This window comes from Anabrus simplex, chromosome 6, assembly GCF_040414725.1.
Source record: "Anabrus simplex isolate iqAnaSimp1 chromosome 6, ASM4041472v1, whole genome shotgun sequence".
Taxonomy (NCBI): domain Eukaryota; kingdom Metazoa; phylum Arthropoda; class Insecta; order Orthoptera; family Tettigoniidae; genus Anabrus; species Anabrus simplex.
This window is the reverse complement of record NC_090270.1, coordinates 265,959,028-265,984,863: the sequence shown is the minus strand read 5'-3', so window position 1 is coordinate 265,984,863 and position 25,836 is coordinate 265,959,028. Positions and strand designations below refer to the sequence as shown.

Genomic DNA, 25,836 nt, shown 5'->3' with positions numbered 1-25,836 from the left:
GAATACCGGCACCCGTGATTAGTACACCTATGTGAGGAACACCATGGGTTTGCGTTGCCTATGAGTGGTGCCATTATGTGAGAAACACCATATGTCTGCGTTACCTGTGCGACGTACAATACTTGTGAGTAGTACCATAATGTGTGGAACACCGTGAGTCTACACTACTTTTGATTAGTACCGTAACATGACAATTACCATGGTTCTACTTTACTAGTGATAAGTACCATTATGAGGGGCCGTTGACCTGGATTTTGGACCCCTTTAGACAACAAGCATCCTTGTGCTTTAGAAGCAGTTCCTTGGTCAGTAATACCATTGTTTATGATAGTTTCTCGGTCGGATCCAATGATTGTTTTAAATTCATACCCATCCATTCATTCTTCATCAATCATCACATTAAAAAATCTGATCATTGGATGATTTTGAACTTTTAAATTGTCATTACATTTCGTACCATTAGGGCCCGATGACCTGGATGTTAGGCCCCTTTAAACAAGCATTATCATCATCATCATAACTACTGTGTTTCTACACAACTGATTTACAGTTTTTTAATACGCAACTGTTTCGTTTATGAACTGGTGCTTTTGCCGAATGATTACAATATGTTGTTTGTCACAGCTGCCATATTAATATTTAGATCAACAAACTGCGTATTCATAATTTTGTCCAGTATTGTCTTAGTTCTTAGGAGCTGCCTGGCCGAGGCGATAGGGGCGTGCTCGGTTCACCCGAAAAGACGTGAGTTCGATTCCCCGTCGGGAAGTCAAAAATTTAAGTAACGAGATTTCCACTTTCGGAAGTTCATACAGTATGGTCCTAAGGTTCACTCAACCTACACCAGAAACCAGTACCAGGTTAATTCCAGGGAGCAAAGGCGGCCGGGCCTAGAGCTAACTAACCACTCTACCCCATCTGGTACCGAGGTTACGGACAGTGGAAGCCTTAACCTTCCACCCTTCCAAGGACCTTCATGGCCTTGACGGAGACAACTGCTTTTTTTTTTTTTTATTGTCTCAGTTCTTATGATTACGAAATATCCTGGTACTATGAGACTTAACACAATCAGTCGATATGATCGATATTTAGTGTCATAGTGTCTGTTAGTGTGTCTCTAGCTCGGAGGGTCGATGGCCGCCTGGTGAGACGCGTGACCTCCTTCAACTGTTCCCTGCCAGTTTCTCTCCTACTTTCCGCCTGTTGATTAACGTGACGAAAACGGAGAATGAACATGCACATGATGGAAGCGTCCTGTACGGAGTGGAGACCTTCATATTGCCTATCAGGAAAAGTCCAGAAAAGATTAACAGGTGACCCTTTTGGGCTGCTCCAGACGGATTACAGTGTAACTTGATAGGGTAATAAATTAAGACATGAGAACATAGGCTGTCCACAGCATGAGCAAATGAATTATTGTTGTTGTTGTTGTTGTTCAACCCTTGTCCTGTTTCTCTGCGGGCAGTGGCGGCCATTGGGTGGGGGGTCAAGGATTCCCCCCCCCCCCCCAACTTTGTAACTTTGTGAAGAAAACCTTACATTTTTAAATTCCATTTTTGCCTTCTGAAATTCCGAATTATAGCAATTAAATTTTAAAAAAGCAATTTGTACAAACTCTGTTGTTTTATCAACTAATTATTTCTTTTACTTTATTTAATTATTAAGAAAAATGCTTATTGGAAATACGCACAAAATGTCGTTTGTCGTGATTAACCGATTAACAGCGCCATAGCAAGTACTAGCATAAAAAGTATACAGTGATGTAGCCACAAAGACGCACACACGAAATACTGTCTACCGTGTACACTGTTTTATTTACAACTTATTTACATATATTCTGTACATGCACTAATAAACTTCCATCTTGAAACAAAAAACTTCTACGAAGAAGTAGAAGAAGACTGGAGACTGAAGCACTTGCATGTCAACCAACCAACCAACATAACCAGTTCACATACTTGACTTCAAACACTCGGCTAACACGACTTCCACACAAGTCTCGTCAAAACACTCCACTCTACTTCCAAGACTGCCTCTTTATGTACGTTGCCTGGCCAGGCTTCTAGAAGAATATGACGTAACATGTTTTCTCGTAAATTCGAGAATCTGCAATAGCCTATTTACAATGTAAGGGAGTTTCTACACAATTCGAGTCGTACATTGCGTTGTTCTAGACTATTACAGTGTGTTGCACAATATTGCAGTGGATTATACATCATATGTACAAGTAATAATAAATTATATGCTATTAATTACGTGTTATTACGTTAAATGTCCGGCTCCATGGCTAAATGGTTAGCGTGCTGGCCTTTGGTAAGAGGGGTCCCCGGGTTCGATTCCCGGCAGGGTCGGGAATTTTAACCATCATTGGTTAATTTCGCTGGCACGGGGGCTGGGTGTATGTTTCGTCTTCATCACCATTTCATCCTCATCACGACGCGTAGGTCGCCTACGGGAGTCAAATCAAAAGACCTGCACCTGGTGAGCCGAACATGTCCTCGGACATTCCCGAAACTAAAAGCCATGCGCCATTTCATTTAATTACGTTAAATAAACTCATATTAATATATATACAGCAGATATTTCATGACATAACCTCTCAAATAATACGATCGTCCGTACGTAACTACGTAAATAATAATAATAAATGTAAACAACTTCAAAGAAGTAATAATAATAATAATAATAATAATAATAATAATAATAATAGTAATAATAATTCGAGCTCGATATTTATATTGTTTCCAAGTTATACTTGTCTATTACACTTGCGTCAGTGCTTTATGATTCATGAGTTGTGATGGTTGTCAGTTAGTGTTGATTACCTGCTCAGAAATGCGAAAGACAGGAGATTCAGAACACTTTGTGTTGTCACTGCTGAAAAAAAAAAGCGTTGCTCGTCGATGAGGTCTGTTGGCGTGACAGTTTTGCTTTTCTGTTTACTTGCCTGTAATTGTCCGGCGCCCCGTGGCTACACAGTCCATTACCCTCCGCTAGTTAAGACGTTTTTATGGGAACTAAGTAGGAAGTAATTCGCTGTTGAATCTGCAATTGACTCAATTTTTGCTAACCTCAAGTGTTTTGGGGCCCATTCCGGTTTTGTTATATTCTGTGTTATTCTTAAGTCGATCATGTGGCAGACTTTCTCATCCTAGAGCCCCATAACTGGAAAGCGATCATGGAGTTAAGTACATTTATGTGATAATTTTTGCATTTACACAATTTGTGGTTATCTTACCTGTCAAGATTTCCACAGTTAAAGGGACGCTAGGCAGACACGTCTGTAACACACTGGTTCTTTAAGGGACGGGAGTTCTGTTACCTCCTTCCTCACGACATGGACTTTCCGGAATTTATAACAGGAACAGTATTTGTTTGAATTTTTACTTTTGAATTATGAAAGTTAATTAATGTAGACCTATATATTAATAATTCCTGTTTCTTGAGTATATTATTTAATTTCAGAACGCAATTTTATTCGTAGATGTTGTATTTGACATTCACGGTTTATTGATGTATAATGGAATAGTGCGGAGCCTCCGTGGCTCAGACGGCAGCGCGTCGGCCTCTCACCGCTGGATACCGTGGTTCAAATCCCGGTCACCCCATGTGAGATTTGTGCTGGACAAAGCGGAGGCGGGACAGGTTTTTCTCCGGGTACTCCGGTTTTCCCTGTCATCTTTCATTCCAGCAACACTCTACATCCTCATTTCATAGCATTTATCAGTCATTAATATCACCTTGGGAGTGGCGACCCCATTGTAATAATAGCCTATATCTGGTTCATTCATCACATCCCTGACCCGGTCAAAGACTGGAAAACAGGCTGTAGGTTTTCATTTTTTTTTTCAATGGAATAGTGCATCCAACAATGCCACTTGCAATTTTTGTTAGGGACGCGTAGCTGTGAGCTTACATTCGGGAGATAGTGGGTTCGAGCCCCACTGTCGGTAGCCCTGAAGATGGTTTTCCGTGGTTTCCCATGTTCACACCAGGCAAATGCTTGGGCTGTACCTTAATTAAGACCATGACCGTTTCCTTCCCACTCCTAGCCCTTTCCTAACCCATCGTCGCCATAAGGCGTATCTGTGTCGGTGCGACGTAACGCAATTATAGAAAAAAATGGTTAAATCCAAATTTCGAAAGAAGGAACACAGATTTGGCGCGAGTGTTTGTCTCAATACACACCTCTCCATACGCGTACAACACACCTCACTACACGCGTAAGTGAATATATCCCTCCACATGGGGTTGGCGCCAGGAAGGGCATCCGGCCGTAAAATAAGGCCAAATCCATACGTGTGACAGTTCGCGCCCGCGATCCCACTAGGGCGAGAGAAAAGTGACAGAAGAAGAAGAAGAAAGAAGAGTGATTGGCAGAACACTTCATAGCCGTCGACTCTGTTCGTTGATCCTAGTAGAGCAGTAGACTTTCTGTGATCAATGAATCTCTGAAACAAAACCATCGGGTGAATGGCACTGTGCTCAAGCAGTGTCTGCACTTGATAGCCTTTGTAAGAATATGTCTCCCACCGTCGTAGTATTCAATATTTTTCGAATTGACGAAACCCATGAATCCCGACAGGGGAAGTATATTTTTATTTCTTTGAATAATCTAGGTTTCCCATACTATAATTACATCTGACACTAGCTAATCACTCTCGAGATGTCAGCTTATCACAATAAATTCCTTAACGCAAATGTCGTTTCGGCCTGTATAGAGAAAGATGAAAGTCCTTTAACACTTCGAGATTTGCAATTAAAATTCTCGATCCGTGTTCTTGAGTGTGGACATGCGCAGAGTGCCAGAACATGGAACATATTCACACGTAGCTGTAAGTGAAAAGTACCAGAACTAAAAGCCACGCTGTACTTTCTTATTTACATGCATTACTATTTTTAAAACGTAAAGTGAGTTGCTCGATATGACACCTAAAGAAAATGTTTGTATAAGACATTGCAGGAAGGTGGCAGAGTGTACAGTGGCGAAACAACATGCATTTAGACGAATAACCCTTAACTTACCATATCAACACTCAATTTCTCGTTTAATTTTTTTTTTTTTTTTTTTTTGCTATTTGTTTTACGTCGCGCTGACAGAGATACGTCTTGTGGCGACGATGGGATAGGAAAGGCCTAGGAAGTGGAAGGAAGCGGCCGTGGCCTTAATTAAGGTACAGCCCCGGCATTTGCCTGGTGTGAAAATGGGAAACCACGGAAAACCATCTTCAGCGCTGCCGACAGTGGGGCTCGAACCCACGATCTCCCGATTACTGGATACTGGCCTCACTTAAGCGACTGCAGCTATCGAGCTCGGTAATTTTATTTTAAAATGATTTGTATACCCTGTTGTTTTCAACTGTACGTCTTTTTTTCAAACTTCCTTTTATTGGTAACTTATTTCATTCTCATTTTTATTCATGAAATCGTTTTGTATTTGTAACATTTAATGGAATATTGATCCAAGTTTCTACACGATGAATCGGGCCAAAAATTACGCACAGTTAAAAGAAATGTAAGGACTATGAAAGAGAAAGAATATAGTTTAAGGATGGAGAAGCGAAAGGAAGGAAGGAAGGAAGGAAGGAAGGAAGGAAGGAAGGAAGGAAGGAAGGAAGGAAGGAAGGAAGGTTCAATAGTAACGTTACTTAGTACTTACTTTAATTTATAACTCACATACTATGATGCGAGGGTATTCACGGTTGTGTTCCCCGCCCTTTAGGAACGAGAAAGGTGAAGAACCATAAAATACTTATAATTTTTTTTTCTAAACGGAAAGGAAGTCATAAACTCTATCGCTTGTGAGATGTCTAACTTGATGTCCCGCAACCGAATAACAATAAATAATTTCGTGTGGCTATTGCAAGCCTGGTGCATCCCTTGTAAGGCGACGATGGGCGGCGTCTGCAGTGTATGGGGAAACTGCGTGTTAGTGTAATGGAGGATAGTGTTGTGTGAGTTGCAGGAATGTTGGGAACAGCACAAATATCCAGTCCCTGAGTCAAGGGAATTAACCGCTTAAGATTAAAAATCCCTTGGCCCAGCTGGGAATCGAACCCTGGACTCTGAGAACTGAAGGTCAGGACGCTGACTACTGAGAGCTGAACTCTCGACCGAAAGTTCCTGGGTAAATCCAATAACCCGGTGGCTTGTGAATATTTTCTGTACACAGCTTTAATCTGAGAAGTCTACGTTTCACATGAGAATATTTTTGTATATTTATCTTGTGTTTGACATAGACCATTAGGAAATAAAAGTCGCTGTTACTTTATGTAATAGTCGCCCCCTATTCTCATCATGCCTCATGTCAGTGACGCCGAAGAAAAAAAGTTCCGGACGATCTGATGTAGGAGAAAATCAAATTAGTCAAGCGTCTCTGCTTCCGGACGTAATTTGCCTTTCACTTTATTTAGGTTTCCGTCATTTGAACTAATTAAACAAAACGTATCTGAAAATAACTGACATCATCATAGGCCGTCTTTAGCTGCTCGGTGGGTGTTGGGATACAAGTGTCTGCCTAGGTAGGTTTCTTCCTGCAGCATCTGTTGCGCTCCTTCCTCCACATCTTGCTTGATCTGACCGAGCTACGGTTTCCTTGGTCAACCCCCTAGTTTCTTGTCTTGAACCAAAGTTTCTAGCTACTTTCTTGTAGTTCTTTGTGGTTTCAACCGTTTTGTTTCCATACCATGTGTCCGAATATAAGGTCTCGCTTGGGTCTACTAATGTATTACAGATTTTTTTTTTTTTTTTTTTTTTTTAGGCATTTCATTTCCACTATTTGAAACTTGATAATATCTCTGCCAGCTGAAGGGCAGATTTCGAGGCTGTACGTGATGACGGTGTAGAAGTTTTTGCACCTGACGTCATAAATGTGCTCCCTTTTGGGCTTTGCTGGTGATCTCTGCATGGTATCGATTATTTTCTGAAATGATCTACATCGTTGAGCTTTTTTATATCGTTGTCCAGCTCCATGGTTGAATGGTTAGCGTGCTGGCCTTTGGTCGCAGGGGTCCCGGGTTCGATTCCCGGCAGGGTCAGGAATTTTAACCATCATTGGTTGATTTCTGTGGCACGGGGACTGGGTGTATGCGTTGTTTTCATCATCATTTCATCCTCATCACGACGCGCAGGTCGCCTACTGGTATGTATGTTTAGTCCTCAGCCCGAAGGCTGGTTGGATCCTCAACAGCTCCGCCGTCAGCTGTCATAAATGGCCTAGGCATCACTGAAGAGGCGTACTAGGGAAATGAGGAGTGAGGTAGTTTCCCGTTGCTTTCCTCACCGAGCCAGAAGTTGCTATTACACTGAAATGCATGCACCAACTGACCCTATGAGCAACATGTTCACACTATACTTAGCAGGGACTGGCTGCATAAGGAATGGCATTACTAGCATCACTCATACCTCAGTCACTTTCATCTTGTCAAAGCCAAGGATAAAGCTGAGACAGATCAATGAAAGTAACAATATTGCTCTAGCCCATACCAGAAGACATAGTGCGCTGTAAACACTACGTCCTGCCAGCAAAGGTATCGCCTACAGGTGTCAAATGAAAAGACCTGCACCTGGCGAGCCGAACATAACCTCGGACACTCCCGGCACTAAGAGCCATACGCCATTCAATTTTACTCCATCGTCTGTAAACGTAGGGGATTTGAAATCGTTGTCGTTAGTCTTCTCTTTGATTCTGTTCTTTATCTCATCCATTACAGTTATGAATAAAAAACTTCCTTGCTCTACTCTTTTTATTCCTTTTTACGTCGCACCGTCACACATAAGTCTTATGGCGACGATGGGATAGGAAAGGACTAGGAGTGGGAAGGAAGTGACCGTGGCCTAAATTACAGCATTTGCCTGGTGTGAAAATGGAAAACTATGGAAAACCATCTTCAGGGCTGCCGACAGTGGGGTTCGAACCCACTATTTCCCGAATCCAAGCTGACAACTACGTGACTAAAACGCGTAGCCAACCGCTCCAGTTACGAACCAATCTGAATAACCATAACCTTACCTAACATAATATGATTAATAAAAACTAATGTTGCTGAATTGAAAAAGGGTTTTCAATGACGACGTAAGTTTTCAGCTGAATGACACGTACCTTCAAAACCACTGATTCTACTAAATTATTAGATATTATCCTAGACACACATACTTTCTTGGAAAATCACGTTAATTATGTTTGTATTTAAAAAGTGGTATGAGGGCTGGAACGGGGTCCACTCAGCCTCGGGAGGTCAGCTGAGTAGATGGGGTTCGATTTCCACCTCAGCCATTCTCGAAGTGGTTTTCCGTCGTTTCCCACTTCTCCTCCAGGCAAATGGCGGGATGGTACCTAACTTGAGGCCACGGCCGCTTCCTTTCCTCTTCCTTGTCTACCCCTACCCCTTCCAGTCTTCCCATCCCCCACCAGCCGCCTATTCAGCATAGCAGGTGAGGCCGCCTGGGCGAGATACTGGTCCTTCTCGCAGTTGTATCCTCGACCCAAAGTCTCACACTCCAGGACACTACACTTGAGGCGGTAGAGGTGGCATCCCTCGCCGAGTCCGAGGGAAGACCAACCCTTGATGGCAAATGGATTAAGAAAGAAAGAAAGAAAGAAAGAAAGAAAGAAAGAAAGAATTATGTTTGTGAAAGAATGACATCTGGAATAGGTTACTACGTAGCCGATCAAAAATTGTAGATGCAAATATAATACTGAAAATACCCTCACTCGAACTATGAAATGGCGTATGGCTTTTAATGCCGGGAGTGTCCGAGGACATGTTCGGTTCGCCAGGTGCAGGTCTTTTGCTTTGACATCCATAGGCGACCTGTGCGTCATGATGAGGATGAAATGATGATGAAAACGACACATACACCCAGTCCCCGAGCCAACGGAATTAACCAATGATAGTTAAAATTCCCGACCCTGCCGGGAATCGAACCCGGGACCCCTGTAACCAAAGGCCAGCACCCTAACCATTTAGCCATGGAGCCGGACACTTGAACTATGAGGTGGTTGTCTGCGGTGAACAGTATTTTATTCTAAAAATCCGATCTCTAAGATCATTTGCATATTACGAATCTTTGTTAAGCTCAATAAAGCACTGACTCCAAGAAACAGTGAGATTTACAATTATAATCTTAGAAACAGAGCCCGCCTCTGTGGTGTAGTGGTTAGCGTGATTAGCTGCCACCCCCGGAGGCCCGGGTTCGATTCCCGGCTCTGCCACGAAATTTGAAAAGTGGTACGAGGGCTGGAACGGGGTCCACTCAGCCTCGGGAGGTCAACTGAGTAGAGGTGGGTTCAATTCCCACCTCAGCCATCCTGGAAGTGGTTTTCCGTGGTTTCCCACTTCTCCTCCAGGCGAATGCCGGGATGCTACCTAACTTAAGGCCACGGCCGCTTCCTTCCCTCTTCCTTGCCTATCCCTTCCAATCTTCCCATCCCTCCACAAGGCCCCTGTTCAGCATAGCAGGTGAGGCCGCCTGGGCGAGGTACTGGTCATACTCCCCAGTTGTATCCCCCGACCAAGAGTCTGAAGCCCCAGGACACTGCCCTTGAGGCGGTAGAGGTGGGATCCCTCGCTAAGTCCGAGGGAAAAACCGAACCTGGAGGATAAACAGATGATGATGATGATGATGATGATGATGAAACAGAAATGAGTATTATCCCATTAAGTTTCCAACGTACTAAAATGGACCGTAGTTCACATGTGAAGGGTATGTTACTCTATAATAAGCTGCTTAAGTAAATCAAGAGTCTGAATGGTAAAAAGTTTTCAAACATCGTTAAAACATAGCTTAATTAACAGATGCACTTTCTTTTGCTACTTGTTTAATGTCGGACTGACACATCGAAGGTGGCCTTAATTAAGGCACAGCCCCAGCATTTACCTGATGTGAAAATGGGGAAACCACGGAAAACCATCTTCAGTGCTGCTGGCGCTGAGATTCGAACCCTCTATCTCCCGAATGCAAGCTCACAGCTGCGGGCCCCTAACGGCACAGCCAACTCGCTCGGTCACATATTCTTTAAAAGAGCTGTAAAATCAGAATATGTTTTTATTATATATACATTAGAATCTATGTTTTTGTTGGCTGAGCCGAGTAGTTGCATTAATACATTTCGTCTGACCAATGAAACAGAGGAACGTGCTAAAAATAGTCAAGAATTAAGAGCATGAGTAGGATAATGTGTGAACTGAGTGTTGACGGGAAAAGAGCAATACTGTAACAAGAACATACTCCATCGAACCGTTGGATTGAACGGTTTCTCGAGATCTGAACAGGCGGAAGCCCTCAAGCTACACATGTTCCTCCGCGCGTGCCCTCCCAGCACGAAGCCGTGACAGAACTCGCTGCAGACACTACAGCGGAACACCCCAGTTCTGCTTGCTATTAGTTTTGTTTCACGTCGCACCGGTGCAGACAGGTCTCATGGCGATGATGATGGGATAGAAAAGGGCTAGTATAGAGAAGGAAGCAACTGTGACCTTCATTAACTTGGCATTTTCCTGGTGTGAAAATGAAACATCCATCTTCAGGGTTGCCGGCAGTGGGGTTCGAACACATCATCTCTTGAATGCAATCTCGCAGCCATGTGACCCAAACCGCGTCGCCGACTTGCTCGGTGTTCTCAGTTCTTGTCCAACACCTTAGAAACAGCAGATATTATAGAAACCGGACAAAAGTCGCAACTTCCCTTTCACAACACGGCCTGGAAGCGTATGAAAGTCACTTTCATCGCCACGGACTGATCGACATAATCGCCTTCGACTACTGAAAGGTTCTTGAGCCCAGCTATCTGATTCGAGCCTGAGTAGGTAGACCAAGAAAAGAGAAGGACCTTCCAGCCAACAAAGAGGCCTGCGGAGTTTCTAGTGTTATGCCCGAGGAACTACGACAAAACTTTTGTCTTACAGTCTGCAAAATGTGTGATTCCTAATATCCCTGTCAACGTTAGCGTTCTAGGGGTTAGTTCACATTATAACGGAATCGTCTGTACAGTCTGTTGTAATAGCTACTGTTCATTCTGTTTGTTGTTATTTTTTAAAGCTGTTGTTTTGGTATACTTTGTCATATTTGCTAACCCATAAATTGGGAAGTAGTATAAATAATAAATGATATAACATGGCGTTGTCTGACAACTCTATAACTCTATGGACAGTAAATTAATTTGAAATATTGATGGTACGTTATGTTTGCAGGACTTCATCTTGGAGCACTACAGCGAGGATGGCAGCCGTTACGAAGATGCTATCGCCGAGCTGATGGACATTCGCCAGGTATGATCTACGTGATGTACTGTGGTGAGTGATGTTAGTGTAGAGATTGTGTTCGAGATAGGCATGTCACTTCATATCTTGTTCCAGGCAATGCGAACGCCCTTGCGGGACAGCTCTGGAGTGGCACTGTTGTTCCAGTACTACAACCAACTGTACTTTGTGGAGCGTCGCTTCTTCCCTCCAGATCGCAGTCTCGGCATATACTTTGAGTGGTGAGTACCTTAATACCACTCTCTCATCATGAGATCTTACGAACCTCCAAAAGGATGAGAGGTGAAATGTTATTCGTTTAGATCAGAAGTAGAAAAAAGAATAAACAAACCCCAAGGCGCTACAACCTGACGGAACTTGTCTACCAATAGACTGCTGCTCAATCCGAATGCCTGCAGATTACAAGCTGGCACATGGTCAGCGCAAGGAATCCTCTCGACCGTTATTCTTAGAATTCTGGACAGGGAGGTGATAACTTAATAAGTAACAGCTGAGATGTCTTTCTGAAAATATTCAACCTCTAAAGTATAAAAATAAGAGGACAAAAGCACGAAAAAATTGGGAGTTTTTCGGAGTGATCAGTCGCAGGCTGCTATTTTTATGCCGCTTGGTAGCGTTGATAGGTCGCGGGCTGCTATAATAGTTCATTTTTATGCCGCTTGGAAACAGTCATATCTCTTGTCGTAGCATTCTCTGTGCTGTGGGAGGAAGACCATATTTTGAAATGAAGTAGTTGGCAGTTCTACTTCTTGTTTTGTTCTGTTGATGGAATGTGAAGGAGTGTTTATTTATTGACGGGTAGTGATTCCTTCCTATGTGGTGGCTATCAGGAAAGAAGGCAACTGTCTTTTCTCACCACTTTTTTCTTCAATATACGGTACAGAATAAGGGTTGTCAAGAAGTTGGTACGAGTGTAGTAAACCACGTATCTTCCAACTAGTGTAAGTTCAAGTCCTATTCTATAACATCACTATAACAGCAAAGCCAAGTAGGCTACTTGGTTGAGATGTTTAGACATAACGTGTTCGGTATATCTTGTGAACTGATGGCAGGCGGCTAGTTGTTTCCCTGAATAATGAGATATGGAAATTGAAATTATGTATGCTATTTGAATTTTGGGAGGGATTCTTTTATTATGATGTTTATTAGTTCAGCAAAGAAACCTGTGCGAATAACGAGTAATTCCTACAACCTAATCACATTTGTTTAACGTCCCCTTGTTTATATAGATTACAGAGATCACAAAGTGCCTGAATTTTATCCTGGAAAGGAAGTCTTTAAAGTGTCAGCTGCTGCTGAAATCGTCAGCCTCCGGTCGGTAGATTTATTAGCACGTAAAAGAACTACTACTCCTTCTTCTTTAATTAGGACGCCGTCTCCCCACGAAGGTTGGTAATCCAATTGGTTATTATGATTACTCGCCAAACAACGGCTCTAAAGATTTCAACAGAATTTCGGCATCTCAGTGTCTCCTAAATCCGTAGCGAGACCTGAAATTAATAACATTAATGAATAAGTCAATTAATCATAGCTTTTCATAGAGCAGTCGTTTTGATTGTATAGTAAATATAGCAGGAGATTCAGGTTGAAGTTCCGAGGGCAGTTACATTTTCTTCCTTCGCCTTATAGTTCCGTTATTCATGTTTCCGGTAGTGAAACATGAAACACCTCCGGTAAGCAGGCACGTCCCCTCACTACCGTTGGCTGCTGTGGTTAACGTTATGCTAGTCGCGAGCGTTCCTGCATTACCAATTTATCTACTGGAGTCGCTGATATGCTCCCTGTATGTATCAATGGATTATTGCAAGATCGCTGGTTCAAATTCAGCAGAGGTAGTGAGAAAAAGTTCATTCTGTTCTGCCGATATGTAAAATCATTTTTTGGTTTACAATATATTGGCTTTACTTTGTCACACCAAGATGTTTTCGTTAACTTTGTTAATAAACATTGTTAATGAAGAATGTTCATGAATATTTCTGTCTGTTAATAAACAAAATGGCGTGTTCATTAACTTTTCGAGCATGTTGATAAACAAAATTTCTTTAACTTTTGTGAATGACACTTTTCATTAACATTTCGTGTTTTCGTTCGCACATGCGCAAAGACGCAATTACACTACGCAAATTCGTAGCGCGGAATACGATGTTTTTTATTTTTCGAAATCGACTATCGAATCGCAAGCAGCTCGTATACACCATACAAGTCCTGCACCATACAAATACATAAGTGAAGTGTAGAAGTTACCAGTTGCTAGGAATCTTCAAGTTATACTTAGCCTAATATTAATGGAGATGGCATTCCGATCATTTGTATCATTTCTTGCAATTTCAGGCCCAATTACTGTCAACAAGAACTGAAAGTCTTGAATCAATCGATCAATACTGATCTGCATTTAGGGCAGTCGCCCAGATGGCAGATTCCCTATCTGTTTTTTTCCTAGCCGTTTCTTAAATGATTTAAAAGAAACTGGAATTTATTGAACATCTCCCTTGGTAAGTTATTCCAATCCCTAACCCCCCTTCCTATAAATGAATATTTGCCTCAATTTGTCCTCTTGAATTCCAACTTTATCTTCATATTGTGATCTTTCTTACTTTTAAAGACGCTACTCAAACTTATTCGTCTACTAATATCATTCCACGCCATCTCTCCGCTGACAGCTTGGAACATACCACATAGTCGAGCATGTCGTCATCTTTCTCCCAGTTCTTCCCAGCCCAAACTTTGCAACATTTTTGTAACGCTACTCTTTTGTCGGAAATCACCCAGAACAAATCGAGCTGCTTTTCTTTGGATTTTTTCCAGTTCTTGAATCAAGTAATCCTGGTGAGGTTCCCATACACTGGAACCATACTCTAGTTGGGGTCTTACCAGAGACTTATATGCCCTCTCCTTTACATCCTTCCTACAATCCCTAAACATCCTCATAACTATGTGCATGTCTTGTGGGGACATTCTCAGAAAGTTTTGAAAGCCTGCTGCATCATGAATTGAAAGTTCTGACATAGGCCTAAGTGTCCTCTCCAAACTTAATTCTAAACGCTTTTCCAATATTTTTCTTTGCCACACTTTGCGTCTGCGCTTTTCTCTAATTGCACTAATTAAAATAATGAAAGCAGCCGGGCTGAGTGGCTCAGACGGTTGAGGCGCTGGCCTTCTGACCCCAACTTGGCAGGTTCGATCCTGGCTCAGTCCGGTGGTATTTGAAGGTGCTCAAATACGTCAGCCTTGTGTCGGTAGATTTACTGGCACGTAAAAGAACTCCTGCGGGACTAAATTCCGGCACCTCGGTGTCTCCGAAAACCGTAAAAGTAGTTAGTGGGACGTAAAGCAAATAGCATTATTAAAATAATGAAAGCTGCAGCTGTAAGTATTTTCTTCTTCCTGGCCCTATCCATTGTAACCTCTCAAACAGATATTTTGGTGTGGACACAATGTTAAAGAAGTTTATTAACATCTTGAGAAATGTTTTCGTTAACATTGTTTATAACCTTGTTTCGTTAACATTGTTTATTAACTTTGGTGTGGACTAACCAGTGCCGACACAGATAGGTCTTACGGCGACGATGGGATAGGAAACGGTTAGGAGCGGGAAGAAAGCGGCCGTGGCCTTAATAAGGTACAGCACCCCCCCCCCCCACCACCACCACCACATTTGTTTGGTGTGAAAATGGGGGGGGGACCACGGAAAACCATCTTCAGGGCTGCTGACAGTAGGGTTCGAACCCACTATCTCCCGAATGCAAGATAACAGCCGCGCGTCCCTAACCGCACGGCCAACTCGCGCGGTGATATGGTGAAAGATCTCTGACGACACATTCAGTATTTACCCGACAAAATTAATCACAATTCAACCATAGATCGCCCATCAGTGGTTTGTTTCTCTGCCACCTGCTAGAGTAAATGGCTTCAAGCCAAAATACCTGCACATGATAGCTGAGACCATCCGATTATTACTAATCAGTTGTTTTTCCTTACTGATAACGAACTCCTTAATAATTAACGTACCGTATGATCAGTATAAAAACGAATGTATTTAACCTGAAAAATTGTTATGATTACAACTAACTGGTAGACTAACATTTTTGCACTTCTTCTCAAAATATTCGTTGACAATGAAAATCAATCTACGTTTCCTGATTTTTGTGCATCGTAGAAACATTTTTACCGGAGAGCATAGCCAGTAGGCTACCGCGGTGCTGTGTCGCACTGTGGTCGAATCGACCCATTTAAGCAGCTAAGCGCAACGATTTCTGTCACTTAACAAAACGTTGATACAATCCTTGATTCTATTAGTTTTGGAGGACGCTAAAGTAATTTCTTGGGTTGTTTTAAATCTGGTGGGTTGAAGGAGGAGGGGGGGGGGGAATTATAATACAGTGGAAAAGGAGAGAAGCTGGCAGGCTTGAAACCTTTTCATTCCATCGTGTGATCAGCTGCAGTCTGGGATCGTCTTTAAATAGAGTCTATACACAAATGTGTCTCGAACACATAACTCTCCGGTAGGCTACAAAGCTGAATACCGTGGATTATTATTGTTTTCATCCAACACCAACATGCAGCTTGATGCACCAAAACGAAGACTAGACAATCAATCAATCAATCAATCAATCAATCAATACTGATCTGCATTTAGGGCAGTCGCCCAGGTGGCAGATTCCCTATCTGTTGTTTTCCTAGCCTTTTCCGAAATGATTTCAAAGAAATTGGAAATTTATTGAACATCTCCCTTGGTAAGTTATTCCAATCCCTAACTCCCCTTCCTATAAATGAATATTTGCCCCAGTTTGTCCTCTTGAATTCCAACTTTATCTTCATATTGTGATCTTTCCTACTTTTATAGACGCCATTCAAACTTATTCGTCTACTAATATCATTCCACGCCATCTCTCCGCTGACAGCTCGGAACATACCACTTAGTCGAGCAGCTCTTCTTCTTTCTCTCAATTCTTCCCAACCCAAACATTGCAACATTTTTGTAACGCTACTCTTTTGTCGGAAATCACCCAGAACAAATCGAGCTGCTTTTCTTTGGATTTTTTCCAGTTCTTGAATCAGGTAGTCCTGGTGAGGGTCCCATACACTGGAACCATACTCTAGTTGGGGTCTTACCAGAGACTTATATGCACTCTCCTTTACATCCTTACTACAACCCCTAAACACCCTCATAACCATGTGCAGAGATCGGTACCCTTTATTTACAATCCCATTTATGTGATTACCCCAGTGAAGATCTTTCCTTATATTAACACCTAGATACTTACAATGATCCCCAAAAGGAACTTTCACCCCATCAACGCAGTAATTAAAACTGAGAGGACTTTTCCTATTCGTGAAACTCACAACCTGACTTTTAGCCCCGTTTATCAACATACCATTGCCTGCTGTCCATCTCACAATATTTTCGAGGTCACGTTGCAGTTGCTCACAATCTTGTAACTTATTTATCACTCTATAGAGAATAACATCATCCGCAAAAAGCCTTACCTCCGATTCCACTCCTTTACTCATATCATTTATATATATAAGAAAACATAAAGGTCCGATAACACTGCCCTGAGGAACTCCCCTCTCGACTATTACAGGGTCAGACAAAGCTTCACCTACTCTAACTCTCTGAGATCTATTTTCTAGAAATATAGCAACCCATTCAGTCACTCTTTTGTCTAGTCCAATTGCACTCATTTTTGCCAGTAGTCTCCCATGATCCACCCTATCAAATGCTTTAGACATGTCAATCGCGATACAGTCCATTTGACCTCCAGAATCCAAGATATCTGCTATATCTTGCTGGAATCCTACAAGTTGAGCTTCAGTGGAATAACCTTTCCTAAAACCGAATTGCCTTCTATCGAACCAGTTATTAATTTCACAAACATGTCTAATATAATCAGAAAGAATGCCTTCCCAAAGCTTACATACAATGCATGTCAAACTTACTGGCCTGTAATTTTCAGCTTTATGTCTATCACCCTTTCCTTTATACACAGGGGCTACTATAGCAACTCTCCATTCATCTGGTATAGCTCCTTCGGCCAAACAATAATCAAATAAGTACTTCAGATATGGTACTATATCCCAACCCATTGTCTTTAGTATATCCCCAGAAATCTGATCAATTCCAGCCGCTTTTCTAGTTTTCAACTTTTGTATCTTATTGTATATGTCATAGTTATCATACGTAAATTTTATTACTTCTTTGGCCTTAGTCTCTTCCTCTATCTTGACATTATCCTTGTAACCAACAATCTTTACATACTGCTGACTGAATACTTCTGCCTTTTGAAGATCCTCACATACACACTCCCCTTGTTCATTAATTATTCCTGGAATGTCCTTCTTGGAACCTGTTTCTGCCTTAAAATACCTATACATACCCTTCCATTTTTCACTAAAATTTGTATGACTGCCAATTATGCTTGCCATCATGTTATCCTTAGCTGCTTTCTTTGCTAGATTCAATTTTCTAGTAAGTTCCTTCAATTTCTCCTTACTTCCACAGCCATTTCTAACTCTATTTCTTTCCAGTCTGCACCTCCTTCTTAGTCTCTTTATTTCTCTATTATAATAAGGTGGGTCTTTACCATTCCTTACCACCCTTAAAGGTACAAACCTGTTTTCGCATTCCTCAACAATTTCTTTAAACCCATCCCAGAGTCTGTTTACATTTTTATTTACCGTTTTCCACCGATCATAGTTACTTTTTAGAAAATGCCTCATACCTGCTTTATCAGCCATATGGTACTGCCTAACAGTCCTACTTTTAAGACCTTCCTTTCTATCACATTTATTTTTAACTACCACAAAAACAGCTTCATGATCACTAATACCATCTATTATGCCGCATGCACCATAATCAATTGTATTGGTTCATTAGACTCCAAGTAACACAGCTAAACATACAATTAAGTGATTTACCCTCAGTTCTATGAGTATGAGGGTTTAAAAGAGGATCAAGGAAACAGTAAGAGGACGTTTCAAGCTCAGGACGTCATATCATTCACAACCTAACCTTACGGTGTTCATTTCTTACATAATGATCTAGGCCCTATATATTTTCCCTTCGGTTTTGAATCATTCCGATGAAATTCACAGAAGGTGGCTTGGCCGCCTAATTTGGTCGATCCGACTACTGTATACCGATCGGGTTGCTACAACGTAAAATTTCAGCGTTAAAGTTGACAGAGGAATTACGCAGCGCAGCACTACAGTCGATTGAGTTACGGCCCAACGGCAACGTGACTGTTGGTTAAATTCTTCAAAATCTATTGGTATTAAAAAAAAAGTAGTGTTTGAAAAGAACCATGACAGAATAGCATCGGAAGTTTCCTAACCTTAATTAGTATCTCGATAATAACATTTATGGTTTGTGACTAAAAGACCTTTCCATGTCCTATAAAGACCTTATAGACCAGTTCAGTTATTGTCTGTTTATTCAAGCATCACATGAAAATGGCTCAGCATGTGTATTACTGTTGTGTGTGGTTTTTTTTTTTCAACTTGTTTAACGTCGCATTAACACATCGAAGGTTTTCGGCGACGTAAGGTTGAGAAAGGGCTAGGATTGTGAAGGCAGTGACCGTGGTCTTAGTTAAGGTACAGGCACAGCATTTATCTGATGTGAAAATGGGAAACCACGGAAAACCATCGTCAGAGCTGCAGACGGTGCCCACTATCTCCCGAATGCAAGCTCACAGCTGCGCGACCCTAACCGCACGGCCAACTCGCTTGGCACAGTGGCGTTGAGTTGCCAGGTTTTTAAACATGGCCAAAATAGTCCCATCGTGGCATTATCGACATAGTCTGACTCGTTGGCTGAATGGTCAGCGTAATGGCCTTCGGTTCAGAGGGTCCCGGGTTCGATTCCTGGTCGGGTCGGGGATTTTAACCTTAATTGGTTAATTCCAATAGCTCGGGGCTGGGTGTTTGTGCTGTCCCCACCGTCCCTGCAACTCACAAACCACACACAACACTATCCTTCAGCACATTAACATACAGTTACATAAACATGTCAGATGCCGCCCACCCTCATCGGAGGGTCTGCCTTACAAGGGCTGCACTCGGCTAGAAATAGCCACAGGAAATTATTATTATTATTATTATTATTATTATTATTATTATTATTATTATTATTATTATTATTATTATTATTATTATTATTATTATTATTATTATTACCACTTGCTTTCTGTTCCTCCAGAAACATACCTAAAACTCAATATCTGCTCCAGCTGCCAGTTTCTTTACAGCGCTTTATCCCCACTCTCGCCTCTGCATGCCTGTACTTACCGAGTGGTGCGGATTTGACATCTTTAAAAATTTATAAGCAGCCAATAATGGGTGTTCCTGAAACTTTTACAAATTGAAACTCCTTTTATGAAAGAGGTTGAAAATTAATAATTTGTCAAGATGAAAGTTTCGTCATGGAAGCTTCAAGCTTGCTAATATGAAAAAGAGAGAATTTAAAGATGATAAATTGGAAATATCAACTGGTTTTTTGGGACCGATAATCTTTGAATGATATGGAAATGTTAGAATAAATACATAAATAAATAAAACTTCATGAAGCACAACAGAAAACATTATCAAATACGTCATGTACATGAGATGGGTAAAATACAGGAAGACCCATAAAATAAGGGAGACCTGGCAAAAATATGGGAGACAGGAAAAAATTTGGGTAAGATCCAGAAGACTTCGTAAAATATGGGAGATCTAGCAACCCTAAGTTGCGTTACCTTAAATGCTGCACTAATTAGCATCATGATATTCCAAGGAGGAAGGGGGCTAAAAGGGGGTTGAATTGATTGCTTGCTAATATTTTGAAAATGGTCAGCTTTATTTAGAAATATTTGAAACAAAATTTACTTGAAAAATGGTACAGCTGTTGGTTTTGAACCTGTGATATTGGGATTTGGGGTCCAACACTGTACCACGAACCCTCAGAGGAGCTCCTGGAACAAATCAGCAATAACATTACACTGACTTGACTGTTGTTAACATGTTGAGTGCCAGACCAAAATTTGTGGGATTGCTGTCTGTAGCAGATTAATTAATGAAGTGCTACATCTGGTCAGTATTGTTATATGGAGCAGAAACATAGACCTTAAAAAGCCACAAGTATCAAACGACTTGCCACCTTTGAAATGTGGTTGCACAGAAGAATGCTTAGAATACCCTGGACAGATATGATAACAAACATTGAAGTCCTAAGGAGAGCTAGGACGAATCAAGAACTAATAACAACTATAAAAGTTTGCAAAATAGCTTATCTAGGCCACATATTAAGAGGAAACAAATATGGCCTCATAAAACTCATTCTCCAGGGTAAAATAGAGGGCAAACGGTGATTTGGCAGACCAGAGATAACATGGTTACACAACATCAAGCCGTGGACCAGTATTGAGACAACTGAGAGACTCTTCTGACTGGCAGAAGACAGAAAAACTTTCTCCAGAGTAATCGCAGACGTCTGGGCAACCGGATATGGCACTTGAATAATAATAATAATAATAATAATAATAATAATAATAATAATAATAATAATAATAATAATAATAATAATAATAATAATAATAATAATAATAAGAAGAAGAAGAAGAAGAAGAAGAAGAAGAAGAAGAAGAAGAAGAAGAAGAAGAAGAAGAAGAAGAAGCTGAAGCTGTCTGTAGCAGTAAGATAACAATGCCGAGTTACTCCCTTATGCCAAAACGTTCACAGGCCTAACCAATCAAGTGATTCAATCAAAGGAGGATATATTTACGATATATTAGGTTAACTTTTTACCTATATTTGGTGAAGTAGTGTGACCCCGAATGAGGTTGTATTTGCCATTATGAATTGTACACGTACTCACAACCTCACATATGATCAGACTTACGCAGCAGTCATGACGCTCATTATTATTATTATTATTATTATTATTATTATTATTATTATTATTATTATTATTATTATTATTATTCCAGGCTGTTCCTTCTATCAAAACCCTATCCTCATTTTTAATTTGAGACGCACTTTCAGCACTTTCTGAATTGTCGCTACCTTCCACAATCTCGTCATCTGTACTTGGTTCAAAATAACTATAACTACATACATTCTTCATTGATAGGATCTTTGTCAGACTTGTTCAATAAATCATCCAGACTACGTGCACTAAGTCTTTTACTGCTCAATTTACTCATAAAGATCTATAGATAGTAATGGACAAACTAATCCACACAAATGAAAACTAACAGCATTGCACACTTACACAGACAACCCGCACGATGTACAATGACTCTGTCAGCTTACAAAGCACTCCTGACATACCCGTATGGTGCCGCACTTACTTAAATACATGGCTAACAGATGGCAGGAAGAGGCTTTATACAATTTCAAAACGCACATTTACTGAGCACCCAAATGGGTTCACACAGTTCTTGATTTCGAGCAAACGTGAAATTCAAGAAATTGAGAGCTTGCAATACCCAAGTGAGATTGCTGGGCACTCAACGTGTTAACTGTTTCTTCTGCTGCATCTCATTGCTACTAGAAGTAGCACTAAAGTGGTCCAGTGAAGCCATAAAATGTAACTAATAATAAATAATAAAATGGTAGAACTGTACAATGTGTGCTTCAGGCAAGACAGCTGTAGTGTACTGCTGTTGCAATCATCTAACCCATCAAATGACAACAACTAGTATTTAATGGAATGTAACATAATTATTGTTCCACAGGTATGACTCTCTGACGGGCGTGCCCAGCTGCCAGCGGACTGTTGCCTTCGAAAAAGCCTGTGTGCTCTTCAACATGGGAGCGGTGTACACTCAGATTGGAGCCAAGCAAGACCGCCTCACTTCCAAAGGTCTGGACAGTGCCGTAGACAGCTTCCTGAGAGCGTCAGGCACCTTCCGCTACATCCACGAGAACTTCACCAATGCTCCGAGCATGGATCTAGGTCCTGAAATGCTTGAGATGTTGGTACAGCTCATGCTGGTAAGTGCTAATGTGCTTTGATTTTCATTTTAATGTAGATTACTTGTTCTTTTAAATAGGTTACATGAGCCCAGTCATAAGTTACTTGTTGTTTTAAGGAACAGTACAATGAGATTATCAGCTGTCTTATCATCAAGGAAAGATTTAGGCACCTTTTGGCTAGCCTAGAATATATCTTAGGAGACACTTAAAAAAGGGTAAAAACACCTTCAAATTATTTTGATAATAGTGAAATAAAATTATAAAACTCACTGGCAGTTCCATTTCCTTGTTCAGTGTAATGAGTACAATCAGGAAAAAAAATAATCTCATTCTTTGGACATCTACTCAGGACACCAGAAAATAGGATCATCAAGGGAATTATAGAAAAATTGTCAAACAGTAAAAGCAACATGGATTATGGAAATCATGGAAGATATGAGGGAATTACAAATTACAGTAGATGATTTAAATAACAAAACTGACAAAATCAAGAAACTAAGAAAACAAACAAACCAGACTGCAAACCAAGATCAGCAGACAGACAATGGGATTGGTGATTTCAGACAAAGAAAGAAAGAAAGAAAGAAAGAAAGAAAGAAAGAAAGAAAGAAAGAAAGTTAAGACCCGAGAGAATAAGGAAGTATTGGGCTGACAGAAAACTAAAAATCCCTTTTTATAAAATTGACTAAAGTGGTCCAGTGAAGGCCGTAAAATGTAACTAATCTATATATATATAAAGTAGCTTGTCCTGACTGACTGATTCATCATCGCCGAGCTTAAACTACTGGACATAAAGAGAAGAAATTTTGGGGATATATTCATATTATGACGTAGGTGCTCGCTAAGAGAGGATTTTTGGATATTCCTTCGATAAGGGGGTGAAAACGGGGTTGAAATTTTAAAATGAGTTGCTCTATATCTCAAAACTTTAAAAGTTTACAGATGTAAAAATTGGTATTTAGAATCTTCTTTAAAAATAAGGAAACACGTATTTTTTTGTTTTCAGAAAATCCCAATAGGAGGGGTGAAAAAGGGTGAAAATGGGGAAAAATGGGTTGAATGCCTTTAATCAGGATACCGGTACCTATATCTCAGAAACTGAAGATATTACAGACCTGAAAATTGGTACTTTTGACCTCTTTTAAAAATAAAGAAACACGTATTTTTTTGTTTTTGGAAAATCCAATTAATGGGAGGGTGAAAAGGGGGTGAATTTTTAAAATGAGTGAATCTATATCTCCAAACCTTTAAAGTTTGCAGATGTAAAAATTGGTATTTAGAACCTTCATTAAAAATAAAGGAACACGTATTTTTTGTTTTCGGAAAATCGCAATAGGAGGAGTGAAAAGGGGCTAAAAAGTGGTTGAATGCCTTTAATGAGGCTACTTATATATCAGAAACTGAAGATATTACAGACCTGAAAATTGGTCTTTGGGATCTCCGTTAAAAATAAAGAAACACGTATTTTTTTGTTTCTGGAAAATCCAATTTAGGGGGGGGTGAAAAGGGAGTAATATTTTAAAATGAGTGTATCTATCTCAAAATGTTTAAAGGTTATATATGTGAAAATTGGTATTTAGAATCTCCTTTAAAAATAAATAAACACACGTATTTTTTCGTTTTTGGAAAATCCAAATATTGGGGGGTAAAAAGGGGGTGGGTAAATTTTTTAAAATGAGTGTGTATACATCTTAAAACTTTAAAATTTACAGATGTAAAAATTGGTAGTTAGAATGTCCTCTAAAAATAAAGGAAAACGTATTTTTTGTTTCCTGTAAATCCCAATAGGAGGGGTGTAAAAGGGTGAAAAATGGGTTGAATGCCTTTAATGAGGATACATATATCTCAGAAACGAAAGATATTACAGAACTGAAAATTTGTATATGGGATCTCCTTTAAAAATAAAGAAACACGTATTTTTTAGTTTTGGAAAATCCAATTAATGGCGGTTAAGCAGGAGTGACAAATTGGGTGAATTTTTGAAAGACTATATCTACAGAATATCTTGGAAACGTTAAATGTTACAGACGTAAAAAGTGGGTGTTTGTAATCTCCTGTAAATCTAAAGAAACATAGGTGATTTGTGTTTGGAAACTCCACTTAAGGGGAACTCAAAAGGGGTGAAATTTTAAAATGAGAATTTTTACAGTTTATCTCAAAAACTTAACATGTTACAGAAGTGAAAAATGGTTTTTTATCTCTATTAAACATAAAGAAACGTGTATTTTTAGCTTTCGGAAATACCACTTGGGTGGAGGGGGGGGGGTAAAAGTGACTGAAAATGGTGTTGAATTCTTTTAATTAGGCTACTGATATCTCAAAAATGAAGATGTTACAGACGTGAAATTTGATATTTGCAATCTGCTTTAAAAATAAAGAAACACGTATTCTCGGAAAATCCAATGAAGGGGGGGGGGTGAAAGAATTCAAAAAATTAATTGAATTAATTGAATGAGAATACATACATCTAATAAAAACTAAAGTTGTTACAGACGTGAAAATTCGTATTTGGATCTCCTTTAAAAACAAAGAAAAACGCGTTTTGGGGGGAAACCATCTTGAAGGGCGGGAGTGTAAAGGAGTTGAATTCCTTTCATGAGGACACATAAATCAAAAACTGAAGAAGTTAGAGTCGTGAAAATTGGTATTTAGAAGATCCTTTACTATTAAAGAAACAAGTATTTTTTGCGGGAAAATTCACTTAGGGGGGGGGGGAGTAGTGTGAAATGAAGTGAAAAAAGTAAATTATTTTTATGGGGATACTTATATCTCAAAACTGAAGGTAATAGACGTGAACATTGGTGTTTGAAATCTTCTTTAAACATAAGAAACAAGCCTTCTTTTAATTTTTTTGCGGGGGGGGGGGGGTGCCGGTAAATAAACTTAACGGCGGTGGGGTGTAGAAGGAGGTGAGACCAATTTATTTTACTGTTCTTAATGTACTTATAAGGATCCTCGGCAGCGCGCCGGCCTCTCACAGCTGGGTTCCGTGGTTCAAATCCCGTTCACTCCATGTGACATTCGTGCTGGACAAAACGGAGGCGGGACAGGTTTTTCTCCGGATACTCCGGTTTTCCTGTCATCATCCATTCCAGCAACACATAATAATAATAATAATAATAATAATAATAATAATAATAATAATAATAATAATAATAATAATAATAATAATAATAATAATAATAATGTTCCGGACCGTCGTCAAATGTGCGGACCGCGCTGGAAACGGCTCCTGGACGGGTAATGACTAAGAATGCAGTCCGGCCGCGGGTTCAGTGCCTTCTCGGCACCCAATATGACACCACGCCGGATCTCCTGAAGGATTTTATCCATATTAAAAATGATTATAGGAAAAGATGGCAAAGATTTACGGACCCAACTGACCGGGAGGAATACCTGAGCCTAGCCCGGGAAGTACGAAATCGATTGCTGGAAAAGAAGATTGAAAAATGGGAGGAAACATGCCGTAATCTAATAGAAAACGAGTCAGATCGGGAATTTTGGTGGGTTCTCGCAGAAAACGAGTCAGACCGCGAATTTAGGCGGATTATATATCTAAAACAATAAGCATTCAATTATAAATTTCAGTATAATACCGTAGCGAAGCACGGGTATC

At 40.3% G+C, this 25,836-nt stretch overlaps 1 protein-coding gene across 3 annotated transcripts in view; it reads left to right on the top strand.

The window, feature by feature from the left end:
- The window catches only part of Rhp (rhophilin), a 714,954-nt gene that overhangs the window by 671,378 nt on the left and 17,740 nt on the right, over window positions 1-25,836 (top strand). For all 3 annotated transcript variants that reach the window (XM_068228425.1, XM_067150400.2, XM_067150401.2), the window contains 3 exons: window positions 11,193-11,270; window positions 11,358-11,482; window positions 21,980-22,238. In XM_068228425.1, the coding sequence (XP_068084526.1) occupies window positions 11,193-11,270; window positions 11,358-11,482; window positions 21,980-22,238 (462 nt within the window). The remainder of the gene's footprint in view (window positions 1-11,192; window positions 11,271-11,357; window positions 11,483-21,979; window positions 22,239-25,836) is intronic.